A 19,731-nucleotide genomic window follows, 5' to 3' on the forward strand; every position below is an offset into this window, starting at 1 on the left:
ACATGGGATGTTCAATAAAGAATGCATTTGGATTGTAGCGTCTGGAACCAACCAGAAAGAACTGAAAGCACATGCAACCTACTCCTCCACTTGCGTCTCTGCCAAAGCATAGCTGGGTTGCATGGAGAAAGTGTGTGTGTGTGTGTGTGTGTGTGTGTGTGTGTGTGTGTGTGTGTGTGTGGTGGGGGGGGTTCCACCTCAAGCCCATCAAAAGGGGAGGAAAAGAATACAGGAGAGACGTCAAATGAACAAAGTTTATTTCACTCCCAGTGGATTCAGAAACCTAGTAACAAAAAGAAATCTTTTTACAGACAGCATGTAGTAGAATTTTTACTGTGCTCCATGGGGAAATGGCACAGTGATGTTTGTACAGCTGAGAAGACACCTTTGAGGGGGAGATGACCAGATTTTGACCCTGTCCTTGCAGCTAAGCCCCACCCTGGGATCTTCTGCTCACCCACAAGGCCCTCTTCCTCTGCGCATAAACAGGCTGCCTCTTCTGCACCCAGAGTGGGAAAACAGAAGTGGGGCAAGGGGAGCCAGAGCTGGATTCAGGGCCGAAACTGAGTGGCCACTCAGGGCCCTGGAGAAAGGGGCAAGGCAGTTCTCTGGGGATGCTGACGAATCTGAAAGCAAAGTCTCTCTGGCACTGGAAGTTAATATAGCGAGCTGAAGTGGCGTAACATAGAAGACCCAATGCAAAGACGTCGGATCCTAATACAATTACCCATGAGGGCTTGCAAGAAGAAAGCCAGCTTTGTTAGATGCAGGGACATACATGGACAACTGGACTGTGCTAGAAGAAGCAGCTTTCGTCCATTCTTCTCGGCGTGGGGGAAAAGCTGGCTCTGACAAGAGCTCCTGGAGGTCCCACGCATGAGTCATCTTTTTTGCTCAGTGGGGAGCAAGTAACAAACTGCCTTTGCAGGGCCTAGCCAATGCCCCTCCAGAAAAAACTAAAAGGAATAACTTTACATACAGTTCGCAGAAGAGGAAAAGCCCTGGTATTCTTGCAAAGGTGGAAACCATGTTCAATTCCATTGTTTCTAAAGGAGATTACTAACTTCTATTTGCCCAGAAGCTATTCCAAAAGAGAAACAAAGGAAAAATGTCCCTAAAAGACTACGATGTCTCACTCAACAAAACAGGGCTGGGGGGGGCACCCCACAATTGGGCACGGCAGGGATCTACTGAAGCTGATTTTAGGAGGGTAAGCAAAGAGAAAGGACACACAATATCCTTGGGAATGATTTCTAATTGCAAACTTTATCTAAAATCACCAACAAAAGTTTGAGTGTGTGTGTGGGGGGGAGTAAGCCATCACTTATGGACCTTTGCGAGAAAAAAAACACTGATGAATCTAGAATTTGTTTCATGAGAAGACAACGGGAGACAGCATCTCCGTCTCTCGTGAGCACACAGTCCTGGAATCCAGCGCATCCTGAGGACCGGCTGCCCCTCACTGTTTGGCTGGCTGCCTCCCGGGCTTCTTCTCTTGCTGTCCTCGGCCGCTGCCAGGGATCCCGCCTCGGCCGCGGCCACCAAACACTCCTGGGGGGGGGGGGGAAGCAGAACAGACTCAGAGCATGCCTTTGCCACGGACCCCACCCCAGCCGCATGCAACAGGAGCAGAAATGCAAGGATTGGGCCACAGGTCCGCATGCAGCCCACTCCCCTAACATGGAGACGACATTTCCCAGTCCAGAGCCAGCCTGACCCAGGCTAATGAAGGCTGGGATAATATTTTTAAAAACACAGCAGTGAAACATAGTGTAGGAGCTAACTGGAAGTGTGCAGGGCTGGACAGCGATGCCAGAAAGGTGAAAAACAATCTAGGTCTTTCTGGCCCCTCAAATGTGCCCACCTGGGCTCCCAAGAGGGTCTGCCCAGGGAGCCCAGTCACCCATTGCACGCTGGCTCTTCAGCTCATGACGGCAGCGCCCTCCTTCCTGGCTTTGGCTGCTGGCTCCTCAACACCCCACGGAGCTGCTACCTTTGATGTATTTCAGCAGCCAAAGTCAGGACCTTCCAAGCTAATTAACCCGCAAGCACTGAAGTCTTGTTTGCCACCGTTCCCAAAGCTGATTAAATTGAGATAAAAAGCCCCCTGGGGTAGTCTGATGCTTGAAAATCTGGCTTAGTCTTCCCACAAAGGAGGCAAATAACCCCCCCCCCCCCGAGAAACAGCATTGACGTGAATGCTGTCCTGCCTTGAGATACACCAAGGTATGGACTGAACTGGACAGAACATGCAAGAACAGACCTGCCTCACGTCTCCAGGCATGTGTGCGGGTGTGTGTGGGAGTGGGCAGCCTGGCCTTGTCCAGCAGCACGTCAGGCCCTGACTACAGAAGGCGCCCGCAGAAGCCGCCTTTTCCACACATGCCACAGGCCTGCTCAAACGGGGCAGCAGCAGATGGGCCAAAGAGCACCAAGCCAGGCGGGCAGCAGCCTCCAAGCACCAGGCTCCCCTGAGAAGCTGGGTCCCTCCCCACGCTGAGGCACTACCTCGTCCTGCGCTGCCGATCCCGCGTCCCTTCTGCTGTTTCTGTTGCTGCATCCCGCCCCGGCCCCGGCCTTTCGACACCACTTCCTCTTTCACCATGTCGATGATCTCGTCCGGGATGCGCAAGTACTTGATGGTGCTGCCGCGGATGTAGCACTCGGGCATCCTCCAGAACTTGTCTCCGTCCTGCCCAGGAGAGAGAAGGGGAGGGTGAGAAAGGACTGGATTGCAGCACAATGCTGCAAACCTAAATTGCGCCCCCCTCCCAGAATCAGAAAGCTCTTCTGCCCACGTTACTCAACAAGACTCTAGAAACATGGCCAGGACCATGAGCCGGCATTTAAAAATGAGTCTGAATTGGGCCTGGCTCTTTGATCACCTTCAGCTACAGCACCTCTTAAAAATGAAATCCTGAAAGAGACCACTTTGGCTCAAGAGGGCAACTTTTCAAGCCATAGCAGGACAATGGAAAGCCCTTCTGGAAGCCACTGGCTGGGCTAGTTGTCACAGCCAGTTATGAAATGCGGTGGCTTTCCACTTGACCCAGGGACTGCACCAAGTCATCACTGGTGCTCCCACACTGTCACCCGCAGAAGCAGATCAAGATGGGTAACAGTAGAAGAGGCTAGGAGTCCAGAGTGACATTTGTGGCAAAGGACGAGCTTTCATGAGTCTGAAGAAGTGAGCAGTGATCCACAAAAACTCCTACACTGCAACAAATTTTGCTATAAGGTGCTCCTGGACACTTGCCCTTTTCTAGTGTTACAGACTAAAATGGATACCCACCTTCACCTACCTGAAGAAGTGAGCAGTGAGTCATGAAAGCTCCTACCCCACCAAAAATGTCTTGAAGGTGCCAAGGGACTCTAGCTCTTTTCTACTTCTACTGGCAGACTAACACAGTCACCAATCCTGACCTAAATAAATAAGATGTAGATGAATCCAAAGTTGCCTTTGTTCACAGAAATTTAGGCCTTCTTGAATGAGAAGTTTTAACCATTGTCTTTCTCTTGAAGATTTGTTTGTTGATTACCACCTTCATCTCCAAGTCCTATACAACTTCCATCTTCCTTTTGATCATCCCTCAAACAAGTGACAAAATTACTTTGGTCTTAAGAGAATTTGACCCCCTCCTAAATGCCCTCCACATTCCACTCAAGAACTTGACCTTCCTTCTGCTGCTTCAGACCTTCTCTTCCTTAAGACTCAACTGGTATCCATGTACACAGGGGAACCTGAAGATTTCTGGAAGAAGCAGCCTTTCACTGCCCTCTAGTGGAAGTGAAATCAGGACCAGACTTGTAAAGAGTAATGGGGGAGAGGCTTGTTTACAACACCAAACTTAAGAAATTATAACCACCCAACTTTACATCATCCAAGCAATTCTTGGGTGCAGCTGTGAGCAACAACTGCTAGAGAATGCAAACTGCCTCGCAGCTGCTGGTTGCCAATTTTCTGGAATGCACCATGCAAGCAGCTCACTTCCCCAGCTCTACTGGGCTGTTAGTCACTGGATAGTCCTTTTCTTCTGCTAGGCAGAGAGGCATAGTTGCAGCTTGACAATGAAGTCTACCCCTAGGCCTGCTGTAAAAGCAGATGAGACTGCCCCCACTTCTAAAAAGCTACAGGGAAAATGCCAAGAAAAATTCAAGAACAGAAAGTCTGTGCAAAACAGCTTTTAGTTCATCCCAGGGCTTAGGCCAGCAGGACCTGGGTTTGAACTAAGGCCACAGAATGATTGATCACAGGGGAGCTATGTCTTAATCAAGGCATAATTATCCCCTCAATCTGAATTCTAAGGTTACCTGACCCCAGGTTTGTGGGACCTCAAGTTGGGGCAGTCTTATCTTGCTGAAAGGACACACACAGAGTCCAAGGACAGGCTTCCCCTGGATTGGAAAGCAGGGGCAAGGGCTGAGGAAGCCAGATTTTTGTTTTTAAGCGTGAGATTTTTAATATCATTAACATAACACCTCAGGGAGGGTGGGGCTAGGGCAGTCATGCATGGGTTAGCATTTCCTATTTGAAGCTCTATTAGTGACCCAAAGAATGTCCCCTTTTCCAAGCTGGTTGCCCTGAGACGGCACCCTCTGTCCACACTGGTAGTCGCCCAAAAGATACAAAGGTGGTAGCTGGCCTTACCCTGGAGGTACAGATGACTTCTCGGAGGTTGATGTTCATCCAGTTGTCACAGCTCACCAGGTGACCGTTGTACGTCTCTCCATTTTTCAGCTCTACCAACTGGAAAGAGAAGTTACTAAATCTATCATAAGAGGCCTGGCCAGGGAACGACAAGATGTAGCAAGCCTCGAGATGAGACCCCCTTGAGAAGACCGAAAGCTCATATTGTTCTATGTTTAATGTTAAGCATTTAATCTAAACCTGGAAACTTACCATTCTCTGTATTAATAACATATACTGTATTCTATATTTCTATTTTTATGAAAAAGGGGAAGCAGTGTTTTTTTCTCTCTCGTCTCTTTTCTTTTGTAGGCATATAGGTAATATAATCGTTAGTGTTTTCCCCCCTTATTTTTGATTTTTTCTTTATTAGTGTATTGTTATAGGGCCAAAGCTCACACTGATCTGTAGAAAACGTTTAATGTTAAGCTCTCAACTTAAATTTGAAAATATACCTGTCGGGATGGCTCTTAGAATGGGTCAAGTATAAATTGTTTTGTAGATGTATCTGTATTAAGGATAAGGAGAAGCTATGAAATCCTCTTGTAATTTTTTTTTCTTTTTGTACATCTTTATGGCAAAGCCCTACTTTCTTTTAGAGTATTGATACAGGGCTAAAACTCATACTGTTTTACAAGAAATATTTAATGTTAAGCATCTAACTTAAACCTAGAAATATCTGACAGGATAGCTCTAAGATTGTATCAAGCAGTTAACGTGAGGTCTATGATCTCTCAAGTAGGTTGATTATTAACAACTTCTCTTTTGTATATCTAAATAGGCCTTTTTTTTAAATATAGTGGAAATGTGGATGGCTCTTAGACTCAGTTTGGGGCAAAAGTTTATATCATTGTGTAGTTAATGTGGGGTCGTACATTTTCAAATCATGATTATATTTTACTGTTCTTTGTACTGATAACTTGTATTGCATCCTATATTTCTATCTCTATGAAAATAAAAAAAACTTGTATATATATATTAAAAAAAATAATAAGAGGCCTGGCCAGCCTTAAGCCCAGTTCTCCCAGACATAAAGGAGGCTCTGGACTGAAAGTGAAGGAAAGCTCACAAGAAATCATATGCTGAAGATCTTGACACAGAGATCCTGTCACAAAGGATGATTCCAGCTCAGCATTCTCTCTGGTGTGTCAGCTTTCTGTGTACCCTTCACGTGTACCCCCACTTGCAGACTGAAGTGATGCAGATGCCGAGTGGGAGAACCAGGCCTGACTCAGCAGCTTTACTGCAGAGAAACAGGTATAGGAAGGCCACACCCATGCCCACAGTGAAGTCCTTTCATACTGATTGTGTGGTGAACCCACAACCAGTTTATGGCAATCCCATTAAGTTCCACCTCAAGGCAACAGGACATGCGGGGGGGGGGGGGCTGCCTTTGCCTGCCTCTGCGCAGTAACCCTGGACGTCCTTGGTGATCTCCCAGGCACAATCAAAACTGCCTAGCTTTCAGGCCCTAACAACCTTAGCCTAGTCAGGGTTATGTAGGATGCTACACTGTTGATACACTGACATACATTCACTCACATTTATATACCGCCCTCCCCGAAGGCTCAGTGCGGTTTACATAGAACTGAAAACTATACAGGAAACATTACATATAACTAACTCTAACATTAATATTATTAACTGATAATAACAGAGTAAACGTATAATGAATTCATTTACTCAAACAGTATATCTCGTAGTGTTATATAAACACAAAAATGAAGGATTTCTTTTTTAATTGCACCTTGTGGCTTCCAGGTGTCATCTAGTCAGGCTTCCATCCGGAGGCAACCCTTCTGCATAACCTTACAGTAACAGGGACTACCACTTGTGGACATGGAGTATGTAGATGCACGTGTGCAGATGTGAACAGCAACAAACGTATAATAAAAATGAGGGAAGGAGTCGGGTAAGATCAGATAGACTTCCCATAAATTCCACTTTCCTAAAGACAGAGATGCCTCCGGTATTTTTTTTAATGAATTTATGTTTAAATTTGAGCCTCTTGTGGCGCAGAGTGGTAAGGCAGCCGCCTGAAAGCTTTGCCCATGAGGTTGGGAGTTCAATCCCAGCAGCCGGCTCAAGGTTGACTCAGCCTTCCATCCTTCCGAGGTCGGTAAAATGAGTACCCAGCTTGCTTGCTGGGGGGTAAACGGTAATGACTGGGGAAGGCACTGGCAAACCACCCCGTATTGAGTCTGCCATGAAAACGCTAGAGGGCGTCACCCCAAGGGTCAGACATGACTCGGTGCTTGCACAGGGGATACCTTTACCTTTACCTTTACTGCTGCTCTCAGCAAGCTGGGTCATGGCAGTTCACAAAAAGAATACAAGCAATATCCAATAAAATCACATAATCCGTAAGGGCTCCGCAAAGCAGTATAAATAAAACGCTAAGGGGGGCGCTATCTGGGATGGGGGAGGGCAACGATTGTCCCCTGGCCCCGGACTGACAAGGGGAGGGCCCAATTGGGAGGCGCGCAGCGCGGCTGCTGATTGGCCCCTTGCCCCAGGACTGATCAGTTGGGACATGCAAAGTGCCTCTTAACCCCCCCCCCCACGTGGGCCACCTTCGCCCCACAGCTGCCATTCCTCTGCTGGCTGCCAAGAGGTGAGGTAGGCCCAGAGGTCCAGGGAACCTGGGCCAAGAGGGGAGGGAAGAGGCCTTTGCGGCCACCCCAGGAGCTGGGCCGGCTCCTTCCCTGGCCACGACACCGGGAAGCTAGGCAGGGAGGGGCGGCCCTTTGCGGCCGCTAGGGAAGCTAGGCAGGGAGGGGCGGCCCTTTGCGGCTGCTAGGGAAGCTAGGCTGGGAGGGGCGGCCCTTTGCGGCTGCTAGGGAAGCTAGGCTGGGAGGGGGGGCCTTTGGGGCAGGGAAAGAAGCAGGGCCGGCATGTCGAAGAAAAGGGGGAAAGGCGGAGAAAGGCTCCGGCCAGGGATGGGGAAAAGCTTGTCCCCACCGCCCAGGCAGCGCGGCCACCAACTCAAAGACCCGGCTACTGTGCTGCCAAGGCGACGGGGAAAGCCTGTGGCCCTGGGGGGGGGCAGATGGAAACTCTTCCAGGGGAGAACCCTCCAGCTCCCCCACACACCTGACCCATGGACCCCTCTCACATCCTTCTACCCCCCTTCTTCCCCCTCTGCCCCGTCCCCTTCCATGGCACCCACCCACCCACCCACCCACCTTCCTTCCTTCCTTCCTTCCCTCCCTCCTTCCTTCCCTCCCTCCCCTCCCGCACCCACCCACTGCCTGCTAGTGCCCGCTGTATTTTTCTTACAGCGGGCTTAACTTCTAGTATATATTAATAATAATCCTAGAAACAGTCCCCAATATCATACAATAATGGTGGTACACAATTTAACTTAAAAACTTCTCCCCATGCTCTGGGCCATTGGGATAGATCCAGATGGCAAGTTGTGATGGGCAGTTAGAATGGAATAACAACAGGGCTCCTGGCTTAATCCAGCACAGGAACCAAAGGGGGGTGGGGAGAGGGCCTGATCCCTGCCCGGCTTCAACCAAATGCCTGGTGGAAGAGCTCCGTTTTACAGGCCCTGCGGAACTCGGAGAATCCCATTAGGGCCCATAGCTCATCGTAAATTCACAAATCTGGCCTGCCCCCCATGACCTCTACAAACTTTGGGCTTCTGAGGATAGCGGTGGTTACTCACCATAGGGTGGTTCTGTGCTGTCTTCAGCAAGGATAGGGGAAGCTGCAAGGGGAGATGAATTGGACAGCTGGAGAAATAGGTCAACAAAGCAAGTCAGCTTCCTGAACCTAAGGCCTGCTCATGTCCAGTCTCCAGCACATGACTAGAGTTGGCACAGTAGACCCCTGCTGCTATAGTTGCCAGGATTCTGCCCTCAGCTAGTGCCCATCTTCTCCAACCCCAGCCCAAAGAGTCAGTAACCAGTTCTCTATGAGTTAAAGAACCACCCACATTAAGAGGGCATCACAGTCAAACTCAACCATTCAAAAGGTCAGAACCCCAAAATGGCTTTTACTGACCCTTTTAGCAGTCAACAGAGGATAGTGAGTCCTTGCAGAAGTATTACAAGAGACAGAAACACAGCCAAGAAACTGTGGTTTATTCACTTGAAAACACCCACTCTCACTTTACTCCCCTGACGTAAAGAAGTGGTGCTGTACAGCGGCAAGGAGCACAAAGCCCTAGTTCAAACTTCATTTCAGCCATGCAAAGAACCAACCACAGTACTGCTTTAAAACTTAAAAAAAAAAAAAAATCTGCCAGGACCTGCTTCCATTCCCTGCCCTCGAAAATTCATTTCTCAATTTACACCTTGGTTCACACCAATGAAACAGGAATGATCTTCTATCAAAATTCCTATAGCTGTTTACTAAGAACTAAATCCAAGCCAAAAGATTACCGGGATAACAGTTAAGTTTCGCCTTGGAGTACAAAATGAAGCAGAGCACAGGCAGGTAGAATTTTGTCAAGAGAATACAATGGTCATAGCAAACACTCTTTTGCAACCCAAGAGATGACTCTACACATGGACAACACCAGACAGTCAACACAGAAATCAGATTGACTATTTGCTCTGCAGCCAAACATGGAGAAGTTCTATACCAGGGGTAGTCAAACTGCGGCCCTCCAGATGTCCATGGACTACAATTCCAGGAGCCCCCTGCCAGCATTCGCTGGCAGGGGCTCCTGGGAATTGTAGTCCATGGACATCTGGAGGGCCGCAGTTTGACTACCCCTGTTCTATACAGTCAGTAAAAACAAGATCAGGAGCTGATTGTGGTTCAGATCATCGGCTTCTTGTTGCAAAATTTAGGCTCAATTTGAAGAAAGTAGGGAAAAGCACTAGGCCACTCAGGTACGAACTAAATCATATCCCTAGCGAATATAGTGGTGACAAATAGATTTAAGGAATTAGATCTGATAGACAGAGTGCCTGAAGAACTATGGACGGAGGTTCACAACATTGTACAAAAGGTAGTAACTAAAACCATCCCAAAGAAAAAGAAATGCAAGAAATCAAAACGGCTGTCTGAGGAAGCTTTACAAATAGCTGAGGAGAGAAAGGAAGTGAAAGGCAAGGGAGAAAGAGACAGATACACCCAACTGAATGCTGAATTCCAGGGAATAGCTAGAAGAGATGAATGCCTTCTTAAATGAACAGTGCAAACAAATAGAAGAAAACAATAGAATAGGGAGGACCAGAGATCTCTTAAAAAAAAATGGAGATATGAAGAGAACATTTCATGCAAAGATGGGTATGATAAAGGACCAAAATGGTAGGGACCTCACAGAAGAAGAGATTTAAAAAAGGCGGCAAAATTATACAGAAGAACTATACAAAAGTGAGCTTAACATCCCTGAAAACCACGAGGGGGTAGTCACTGACCTGGAGCCAGACATTCTGGAATGTGAAGTTATATGGGCCTTAGGAAGTCTGAGCAACAATAACACTAGTGGAGGTGACAGCATTCCAGTTGAACTATTCAAAATTTTAAAAGGCAATGCAGTAAAAGTGCTACACTAAATATGCCAGCAAATTTGGAAAACTCAACAGTGGCCACAGGATTGGAAAAGGTCAGTTCACATTCCAATCCCAAAGAAGGGCAACACCAAAGAATGTTCAAACTACCGCACCATTGCACTCATTTCTTATGCTAGCAAAGTTATGCTCAAAATCCTACAAGATAGGCTCCAGCAATATGTGGACCGAGAACTTCCAGAAGTACAGGCAGGATTTCGAAGAGGCAGAGGAACTAGAGATCAAATTGCCAACATACGCTGGATCATGGAGAAAGCTAGGGAGTTCCAGAAGAACATTTTCTTCTGCTTCATTGACTATGCTAAAGCCATTTATTGTGTGAAGCACAACAAACTGTGGCAAGTTCTTAAAGAGATGGGAATACCAGAACATCTTACCTGTCTCTTGAGAAACCTATATGCAGGTCAAGAAGCAACAGTGAGAACCGGGCATAGAATCACTGATTGGTTCAAAATTGAGAAAGGAGTTCGGCAAGGCTGTATACTTTTGCCTTGCCTGTTTAATTTGTATGAGGAGCACATCATGAGAAAGGCAGGGTTAGAGGAGTCACAAATTAGGATCAAGGTTGCAGGGAGAAATAACAACCTCAGATATGCAGATGATACCACTCTAATGGCAGAAAGTGAAAAGGAACTAAAGAACCTTTTGATGCGGGTGAAGGAGGAGAGTGCAAAAGTTGGCTTGAAACTCAACATCAAGAAAACGAAGATCATGGCATGCAGCCCTCTCAATTCCTGGCAAATAGATGGGGAAGAAATGGAGGTAGTCACAGATTTTATTTTCCTTGGCTCCAAGATCATTGCAGATGGGGACTGCAGCAAAAAAACTAAAAGACGCTTGCTCCTGGGGAGGAAAGCTATGGCAGATCTAGGCAGCATCCTAAAAAGCAGAGACATCCCCCTGCCAACAAAAGTGCGTCTAGTCAAGGCTATGGTCTTCCCAGTTGCAATGTACGGCTGTGAAAGTTGGACCATAAGGAAGGCCGAGCATCAGAGAATTGAGGCTTCTGAATTCTGGTGCTGGAGAAGACTCTTGCGAGTCCCTTGGACTGCAAGGTGAACAAACCGGTCAGTCCTAGAGGAGATCAGCCCGGACTACTCCTTAGAAGGCCAGATCCTGAAGACGAATATCAAATACTTTGTTCACCTCATGAGAAGGAAGGACTCCCTGGAGAAGAGCCTAATGTTGGGAGCGATTGAGAGCAAAAGAAGAAGGGGATGACAGAGAATGAGGTGGCTGGATGGAGTCACTGAAGCAGCCGGTGCAAACTTAAATGGGCTCCGGGGAATGGTAGAGGACAGGAAGGCCTGGAGGATCATTGTTCATGGGGTCATGATGGGTCGGATACGACTTCGCACCTAACAACAACAAATCCAAGTTAAGGAGGTAAGCATGCAGAGGGTTTAGTGTTCCCCTCTCCTTCTTTGTTCTAAAAACCACCACCAATGCAAGAATTGGCTTTGAGAAGCCTCGTCAACCAGTGCCAGAGGAGGCTTCTGGCAAACTGCTGGGATATTCTAGCCCCTCTACGGGTCAAGATACTGGTCTTGCGTACAGGGCTGCAGCAGACGTTCTCGCAGCCCTCCAACAATACCAGGGCAACAGTCAGCAGGTTAGCCTCGCTGAAAAGGCTGCCACCACAGGAGAATAAAGGACATTATGCTGTTATCAGCGAACTCCAATTCATCGCCGCACACCCAACACGCACGGCATGCCAGAGGGCCTGGGCTCCCAGCGCGCTCGTCAAGCTGCAGCAAGCGAGTGCCTTGAATCAATCTTGGTTGGTCTTCAAGGTGCTATGAGACTCATGTTTTTGTTGGGCTACTTCAGACCCACACGGCGACCCAGCGGAATCAAGGCGCCCATGGCAGCCTTCACCCGCAGCACAACCAGGAGAACAACAAGGAGCCCGAGAGCCCCCCCCCCAGCCCCCCTTCCTTACTCGCAAGGAAGCCCAGTTAAAGCCAGTGGGGCTCACTTAGGAACACGCCTGCCAAGAGTCCTACTGCCGCCCATCCCAGCCTCACCATCTTCCCGCGCAGGGCCCCGGCCCAAGAACGCCAACTTCCGCTTCCGTCTGCTCTAGGCTTCCCGGCGCACCAGCGAGTTAATTAGCAGCCGGCCCCGCCTATGGGAGGAAGGGAAGTCACGGGGCGAAAGGGCGCCAGGCGGGAACTCGGTTGACCCACAATGCTGTGCGGTAAGCCGCAATGGAGGAAGCGAGAGATTACCCACAATGCCCCGGGGCGGGCGCAACGGGTATTGCGGCGCGTGGACGCGTCAAATGACTTTGGGACGTTAGATCTGTGTCAACACGCATATAATGAATGCATTGTTACTAAATAAATTAATATTCCACGTTCTTTCCAGTGGGGAACCCAGAGCAGCCTTCATCATTCTCCTCCTACCCTTTATCAACACTACAACCCTATGAGGTTGGCAAGCAAGGTGAAATATATAGCAGTGCTAGTTTTTTATTTTATGATTTCAGTCACCAACCATACACGAACAAAACAATCAGGAAAAGCAAATGAATAAAATACAACAAATAGCTTTTGTACCAGTTTTGCGCTACCCGAAGGAGTCTCAAAGTGGCTTCCAAATGTCTTCCCTTCCTCTCCCCACAATAGACACCCTGTGAGGTGGGTGGGGCTGAGAGCCCTGACAGAACTGTGACCAGCCCAAGGTCCCGCAGCTGGCTACATGTGGAAGTGGGAGGAATCAAACCCGGCTTTCCAGATTACAGGCTGATGAGTTTAATCTCAAAAGAAAAAAAAATGTTCAGAGTTATTCTGTAATTTGATTTTACAAAGATGCCTTTGTATATTTATAAAATTGGACTCCACTGGTACCTTTGACATACAAAATTTAATTCTGGGTATAAACTTTCATGCAGATGCTTATTTATTTATTTATTTAGATGTTTATACCGCCCTTCCCCACGGTTCTGGGTGGTTTACATAAAACATTTTGGAACATTTACATAGAACACCCATAATTAAACTTTATTGGTCTTAAAAGGTGCCAGGGGATTCAAACTCCATTCCATTGCTTCAGGCCAGCATGGCTACTTACCATGCTGGCAAATTTATATATTTACATTTATTCATTTACATTATTTCATAGAATCATAGAGTTGGAAGGGGCCATACAGGCCATCTAGTCCAACCCCCTGCTCAACGCAGGATCAGCCCAAAGCATCCTAAAGCAGGATTTCCCTTTCTCACTGGAACTCAAGAGAGTGAGTCCACCCAATCAGCAAGATGTGACATCCAATAAAGCAATTATTATCTGGGTTAGTACAGGGAAATGAGGCTTTCCAGAGCAGCTGTTCTTCGGAAATAATGAAAAGCCAGTGTAGCTAGCAGTGCAAACTTCAGGTTGGGAAATTCCTGGAAATGTGAAAGACAGGATAGTAAGACTGGGGGAGGGACGGAGCTGAGTGTGGTATAATGCATAGAGTCTGTTATGTAGGTAGGTAGCCTATGGCACAAAGCATTATGGAAATAAAGTTTTGAATGCTTCACAGCTGCAGCCAATGGTTAACTGACTAGACAAATGGACTGAACTGCTCCTGTTAAGGATCAATCAGGTTCTTTGGCGGGCTACCCAAAATGTTTCTAAGCTCGTGTTGTGTCTGTGTTCCCTGTTCAGTATTTGGAGTTGGTGTTGATTGAATAAAGAGCTGTTGTTTTGGGAGAACTTTGTGGTCTGTGTCTACCGAACCTGCAGACTCAACATTGGCAACAAGCTGGGATAGCTGTCCTAGGCAGCCTGTCCTGAAAAGCACCAGTTGTGTTGAATTGTATTATCCCACCAAGTTTCTGTGATTCCTATTAGGTCATAGCCCCCTTCCTCTACTAGTTCCTCCTGCTTGTTTCCCATACATTGTGCATTAGTGTAGAGACATCATAATCCATCCTTTGTGTGCCTCACTGCTCACTGCAGCATTTTCACTGAGTCTCTTCACGCAAGGCAGCCTCTTCAGTTGATGGCCACCACACCAGTCTCTTGGGCCTTGACTGGTTTGAATGACTGGGCAAAAACATCATCAGAGTCTAGCACATCCATAGCAATGTTTTTGATAAGGTCTACATAGAGTTTCCAGTTGTCTTTGACAAATCCCTAGAGTGCTTCACCGGCCAGCCTGTGCCGGTGCATTTCAGTTGGTAAAGTTGAAGGACAGACATGTTCCAGTTGCACTCAAACCAAAAAATCAATGCTGAATTGGACTGTCTTATCGAACAAGCATAGCCTGAACTGGTTCCTCATGCAAGGTGGGAGACCCCAATTATTATTCCCCCTTAAACCCAACAGGGAAGTCCAAATCTTTGCCGACTGCAAATGTACACTCCACAAGGCCCTACAACAGCACACGTATCTTCTCATGTCACTAGCCAGTGGCAAGGTCTTCACCAAACTTGACCTTGCCCAAACCTATCAGCAATGGCCAGTTAACAATGCAGACCATCGTCATCCACAAAGGCTACAATTCAGTGTCAGCATGCTCCAGGGATCTTCCAAAATCTAATGGAAGATGACCATAAGGGACATCCAAGTTTAATTCCACATTTTTATGGCATCTTGGTGTCTGACAGCTCTGACACTGAACTTGCAGCACGCCTACAAGAGTTCTTACACCTACAAGAGTTTCTGGTCTGCCAGGCTTAAAGTCAAGTCACCCCGACGGATGACCTCCGTCGCCAGTTGGACCGAGGCGGGTCGGCACTGCTGATATTACTCTCAGCAGCGTTCGACACAGTTGATCATGAGCTTTAGCTTGCCGCCTCATCGATGCCGGAATATGAGGGACAGCCCTTCAATGGCTGATCTCCTTCCTCTGGGATCGTGGACAGAGAGTTGCAATAGGAGAGAAAGCATCAGACCGCCGGCAACTTACTTGTGGAGTCCCACAAGGAGCGGTCCTCTCTCCCATCCTATTCAACATCTTCATGCGTCCTCTCACACAACTGGTACGGAAGTTTGGGCTGGATTGCCATCAATATGCAGATGACACCCAGCTCTTCCTCCTGATGGATGGCCGCCCTGACTCTCCCGCAGAAACATTAGCCAGCTGCCTGGAAGCAGTGACGAGATGGCTCAAGCAGAATCATCTGAAGCTCAATCCTTCAAAGATGGAGGTCCTGTGGCTGGGTAGGAAGGGCCCATGTGAGGAAGCGCGCCTGCCTACCCTGGATGGCGTGCAGCTTTCTACGGCTCACTCCGCCAGGAACCTAGGCGTGATTCTGGACGCTTCCCTCACAATGGAAGCCCATATCACAAAAATAGCGCAGTTGGCATTCTACCATCTCCGCCAAGTCAAACTACTAGCGCCCTTCCTGGCCCCAGAATACCTAGCCACAGTGATCCATGCGACGGTCACCTCTAGACTGGACTTTTGTAACTCGCTCTACGCAGGCCTGCCCTTAGCCTTGACACGGAAACTACAGCTGGTTCAAAATGCAGCGGCCAGGATCCTCACAGCAACACCGTGGAGGTCTCACATCCGGCCTATTGTCCACCAACTGCAATGGTTACCAGTTGAATTCCAGAACAGACTAAAGGTTCTGGTAATTACCTTCAAGGCCATACACGGTCAGGGCCCAGTGTATCTGAGGGATTGCTGCCCTGCCTACGCCCCCAAAAGAGCTCTGCGCTCCACCACCACCAGCCAGCTAAGGATCCCTGGCCCTAAAGAAGTCTGCCTGGTCTCGACCAGGGCCAGAGCATTCTCTGTTCTGGCCCCTACCTGGTGGAATGAGCTCCCAGAGGAGATCAGGGCCTTGACGGAGCTTAAACAGTTCCGCAGGGCCTGCAGAAAGGAGCTCTTCCGCCAGGCATTTGGCTGAGACCAGATGTAATGAACAGCGACTGAATGGCCCCTGCTCCCCCCCGCCCCCCTCAGAATTCCACCAATATGCTCTAGACCTGTTTTTATTGTTGCACTGTTGTATTGTTATATTGTTTATAATGGTACATTGTTATATGGTTACAACTATTAATTATTATTAGTGTAAGGTTATTCACATGTTTATAGACTGTTTTATGTATTGTTCTTTGTTCTTATGTAAACCGCCCTGAGCCTCTGGGGAGGGCAGTATATAAATATAATAAACAAACAAACAAATAAATAAAAAGTGCCATCTGGGGATACCGTCTGTAGAGTTCCTGGGCTTCTGGGTTTATGACAATGGAATACACCCAATGGCATCCAAAATTGAGGCCATCCTGCAAGTCCTGCTACCTCAGTCAAAGCATGGTCTGCAGTCCTTAGAACTACAGTATTTGCTGGCGTATAAGACTACTTTTCCCCCCTGAAAAACATGCCTCCAAGTGGAGAGCCAGTTTGGTGTAGTGGTTAGGAGTGCGGACTTCTAATCTGGCATCCCGGGTTCGATTCTGCACTCCCCCACATGCAACCAGCTGGGTGACCTTGGGCTCGCCACAGCACTGATAAAACTGTTCTGACCGGGCAGTGATATCAGGGCTCTCTCAGCCTCACCCACCCCACAGGGTGTCTGTTGTGGGGAGAGGAATGGGAAGGCGACTGTAAGCCGCTTTGAGCCTCCTTTGGGTAGGGAAAAGCGGCATATAAGAACCAACTCTTCTTCTTCTTCTTCTTCTATACGCTGGGTGCACTTCAGTTGGGATAGACATAGCTGCCCACAGTGGCCCATAGTACTGTAATGTAATGTAACAAACTCTATATTTTGAGTGGAAATGTTGGGGGGTCGTCTCATACGGCCAGTCATCTTATATGCCGGCAAATACGGGTACTCAACTTCTACCATGAGTTCTTTCCCAGCAAGGTGCCCATTGCTGAGCCACTGCATCGCCTATGGGACAAGAGAATGCCATGGGTCTGGGGCTGAGCTCAGCAAACAGTGTTTGACATGGTCGAGCCTCCTATGCTCCAATAGCATTTTGGACAAGTCCCAGCCGGCCTTCTTCATCTGTAATGCCTCCTCCTTCGGGGGGCATCGGAGTCCAGCAAACTAATCCACTGAGGCATTACAACCTCGGATCTTTTCAGTCCAACCACTCTCGGGTCAGGGCAGTGCCTTTCCACCAACAGTTTTCTTGGGATATTTTTGCCTTTCATCATTTATCTACTATTTCTTGCTACTATTTTTGTTCTACTGAACTTCGGCATAGACTCACCTTATGCTATAGTGGTAGGGTAAGTAATCAGTGGATTAAAAAATATTCTCAATCGGCTCGATGACGAATGCACTTCACCACACCTCCCCTTCACTTCATCATTCCACGAAATAAACCTGGTGCACAGCTTAGCAAACTTACGTAGACTCAAGAAACATGCTCTGGGGGGGGGGGGAGGGGTCTCCAAAAACTTGGAAGACTTTGGGAAGCAAGATCAAACTCTTGAAAGGTATTTGAAAGGTTGTCATTTGGATGAGGGCAGGATGCTGTTCCCGTTGGCTGCAGAGGAAAGGGCACACAGTAATAGGTTTAAACTACAAGTACAACGATATAGGCTAGGTATCAGGAAAAAAGTTTCACATTCAGAGTAGTTCAGCAGGGGAATAGGCTGCCTAAGGAGGTGGTGAGCTCCCCCTCACTGGCAGTCTTCAAGCAAAGGTAGGATACACACTTTTCTTGGATGCTTAGGGCTGATCCTGCGTTGAGCAGGGGGTTGGACTAGATGGCCTGTTTGGCTCCTTCCAACTCTATGATTCTATGATTCTACGAAGCAAAAGTATTCCAAGATCTTCCAAGTGACACTCTCCAGAAAAAAGAGCAATTCCATTTTTAACACCAAAAACTAATGCAAAAGAAATCAGATATTATTGGAAAATCCCCTTCGCTGATGAAGTTTTGCTACCAGGAGGAAGACAAATCATTAAACTCTTGAGCAAGCTCAAGAATTAGTGGAACAGCTTTCAAACAACCCACCAGGACAGAATATTAAACATTTCCCAGACAACCTGATCAGTCCCAACTAGGCTCTTTGAATACTGCTAAGCAAGATGGAGAGGTTAAAGATTTTTCGGCCAATGGTAATGGTTTGAATGTACGAGCAAAAAGGTCAAAAATATTCAATCAGCTCAAGAAAACACAAGCGGACATTATATGTATTCAATAAACCCATATCGAGCAAAACCATTAAAAAATCTTAAATTATAAAAAAGTGGGGAGAGACTTTGTGGCATCTGCTAAAGTTAAAACAAGAGTTACCATTTTTGTAAAAAATCCAATCTCATGTTAGAAGCTTCGATCCAAGATGTAGATGGTTGATTCATCATCCTTAAATTTCAGCTCTGATGTGAAAAAGTTGATTAAAATAAACATCTACACATTTCTAGACTAGACATACAACTCACTCTATGAAAGCCTACCCTTAATTTTGATCCGGAAACTACAGCTGGTCCAGAATGTGTCCAGGGTCCTCACAGCAACGCAATAGGGTCCCATGTTCAGCCCATTCTCCAACAATCACACTGGTTACCAGACAAATTCTGGATCAGGCTTAATGTTCTGATAATTACCTTCAAGGCCATATGTGGCCTGGGCCCAGTGTACCTGAGGGACTGCCTCTCTGCCTACATCCTTCAAAGAGCTCTATGCTCCACCACCTCCAACTGGCTAGGGATCCCTGGCCCCAAGGAAGTCCATTTGACTTTAAACTGGGCTAGAGCTTTCTCTGCCCTGGCTACCACCTGGTGGAACAAACTTCTAGAGGAGATCAGGGCCCTAATTGAACTAAGGCAGTTTTGCAGGGCCTGCAAAAGGGAGCTCCTCTACCAGACAGTTGATTGAGGTTGATCAACTCCATTGACCTGTTCGATTACTAGTTTGTTAAACTGTTATCTTCTGTTACTATTGTTATATTCCATAACCTTTAAGATCAACAAAGACAGTTTTATTTCTCCCATGTCTGTGTGAACAACAAATGAATTTCAAGGGGATTGATTGGCTGTTTTGGCAAAGAATTATCATTGGCTGCATTTGGATGTGTGACACAGTTTACTAATGTAACAGAATTAATTTTTGCTATATATTCCCCACCGTCATGTAAGGAGTTCTTAGTCTGACGAAGAGTGCTTGCACTCAAAAGCTGAATAAATCTTTGCTGGTCTTAAAGGTGCTACTGGACTCTGATTTTATTGTTACATTCCAGTTCACTGGCAAAACTGAGTTCAATGTATAATACCTCACGTTCCATGTAAACTGCCCTGAGCCCCAGGAGAGGGTGGTATATAAATTTAACAAAATAAAATAAATAATAAAATTATTATTATTACTGTCGCCTTTCAGTCGATATAGTCACTGAGTCTGACATATTGTTCTTGTTTTTGTTCCATGTGAACTGCACTGAGCCTTCGTTGAGGGCCATATATAAATGTATTAAATAAATAAATTCTACAGATTGTCTGATTATCAGAGGGTAGGTGGAACACCTGCCTGCTCTGGGGCTACTTGGGCAGGGCCCCTTCCCTCCATTGCAAACACACATACACATAGACTCCCTTCCCTTTCCCCCTCTCTCTTACC

General features: G+C 47.2%; 1 protein-coding gene across 4 annotated transcripts; it reads right to left on the reverse strand.

The window, feature by feature from the left end:
* Positions 1 to 240: 240 nt before the first annotated feature.
* On the reverse strand, positions 241 to 12,358 carry LSM4 (LSM4 homolog, U6 small nuclear RNA and mRNA degradation associated). Of its 4 annotated transcripts, none has more exons than XM_077331870.1 (5): positions 12,246 to 12,358; positions 8,361 to 8,402; positions 4,649 to 4,747; positions 2,509 to 2,692; positions 241 to 1,551 (listed from the first exon to the last, which is right to left on the reverse strand). In XM_077331870.1, the coding sequence occupies exons 1-5, from the start codon at positions 12,246 to 12,248 to the stop codon at positions 1,460 to 1,462; spliced, it is 420 nt and encodes a 139-aa protein (XP_077187985.1). In that variant the 5' UTR covers positions 12,249 to 12,358; the 3' UTR covers positions 241 to 1,459. The 4 variants fall into 4 exon arrangements, with proteins under 4 accessions (XP_077187985.1, XP_077187986.1, XP_077187987.1 ...); XM_077331871.1 differs by having other exon boundaries at positions 12,161 to 12,275; XM_077331872.1 differs by having other exon boundaries at positions 12,197 to 12,257.
* Positions 12,359 to 19,731: the final 7,373 nt, after the last annotated feature.

This window comes from Paroedura picta, chromosome 4 (genome assembly GCF_049243985.1).
Source record: "Paroedura picta isolate Pp20150507F chromosome 4, Ppicta_v3.0, whole genome shotgun sequence".
Classification (NCBI taxonomy): Eukaryota; Metazoa; Chordata; class Lepidosauria; order Squamata; family Gekkonidae; genus Paroedura; species Paroedura picta.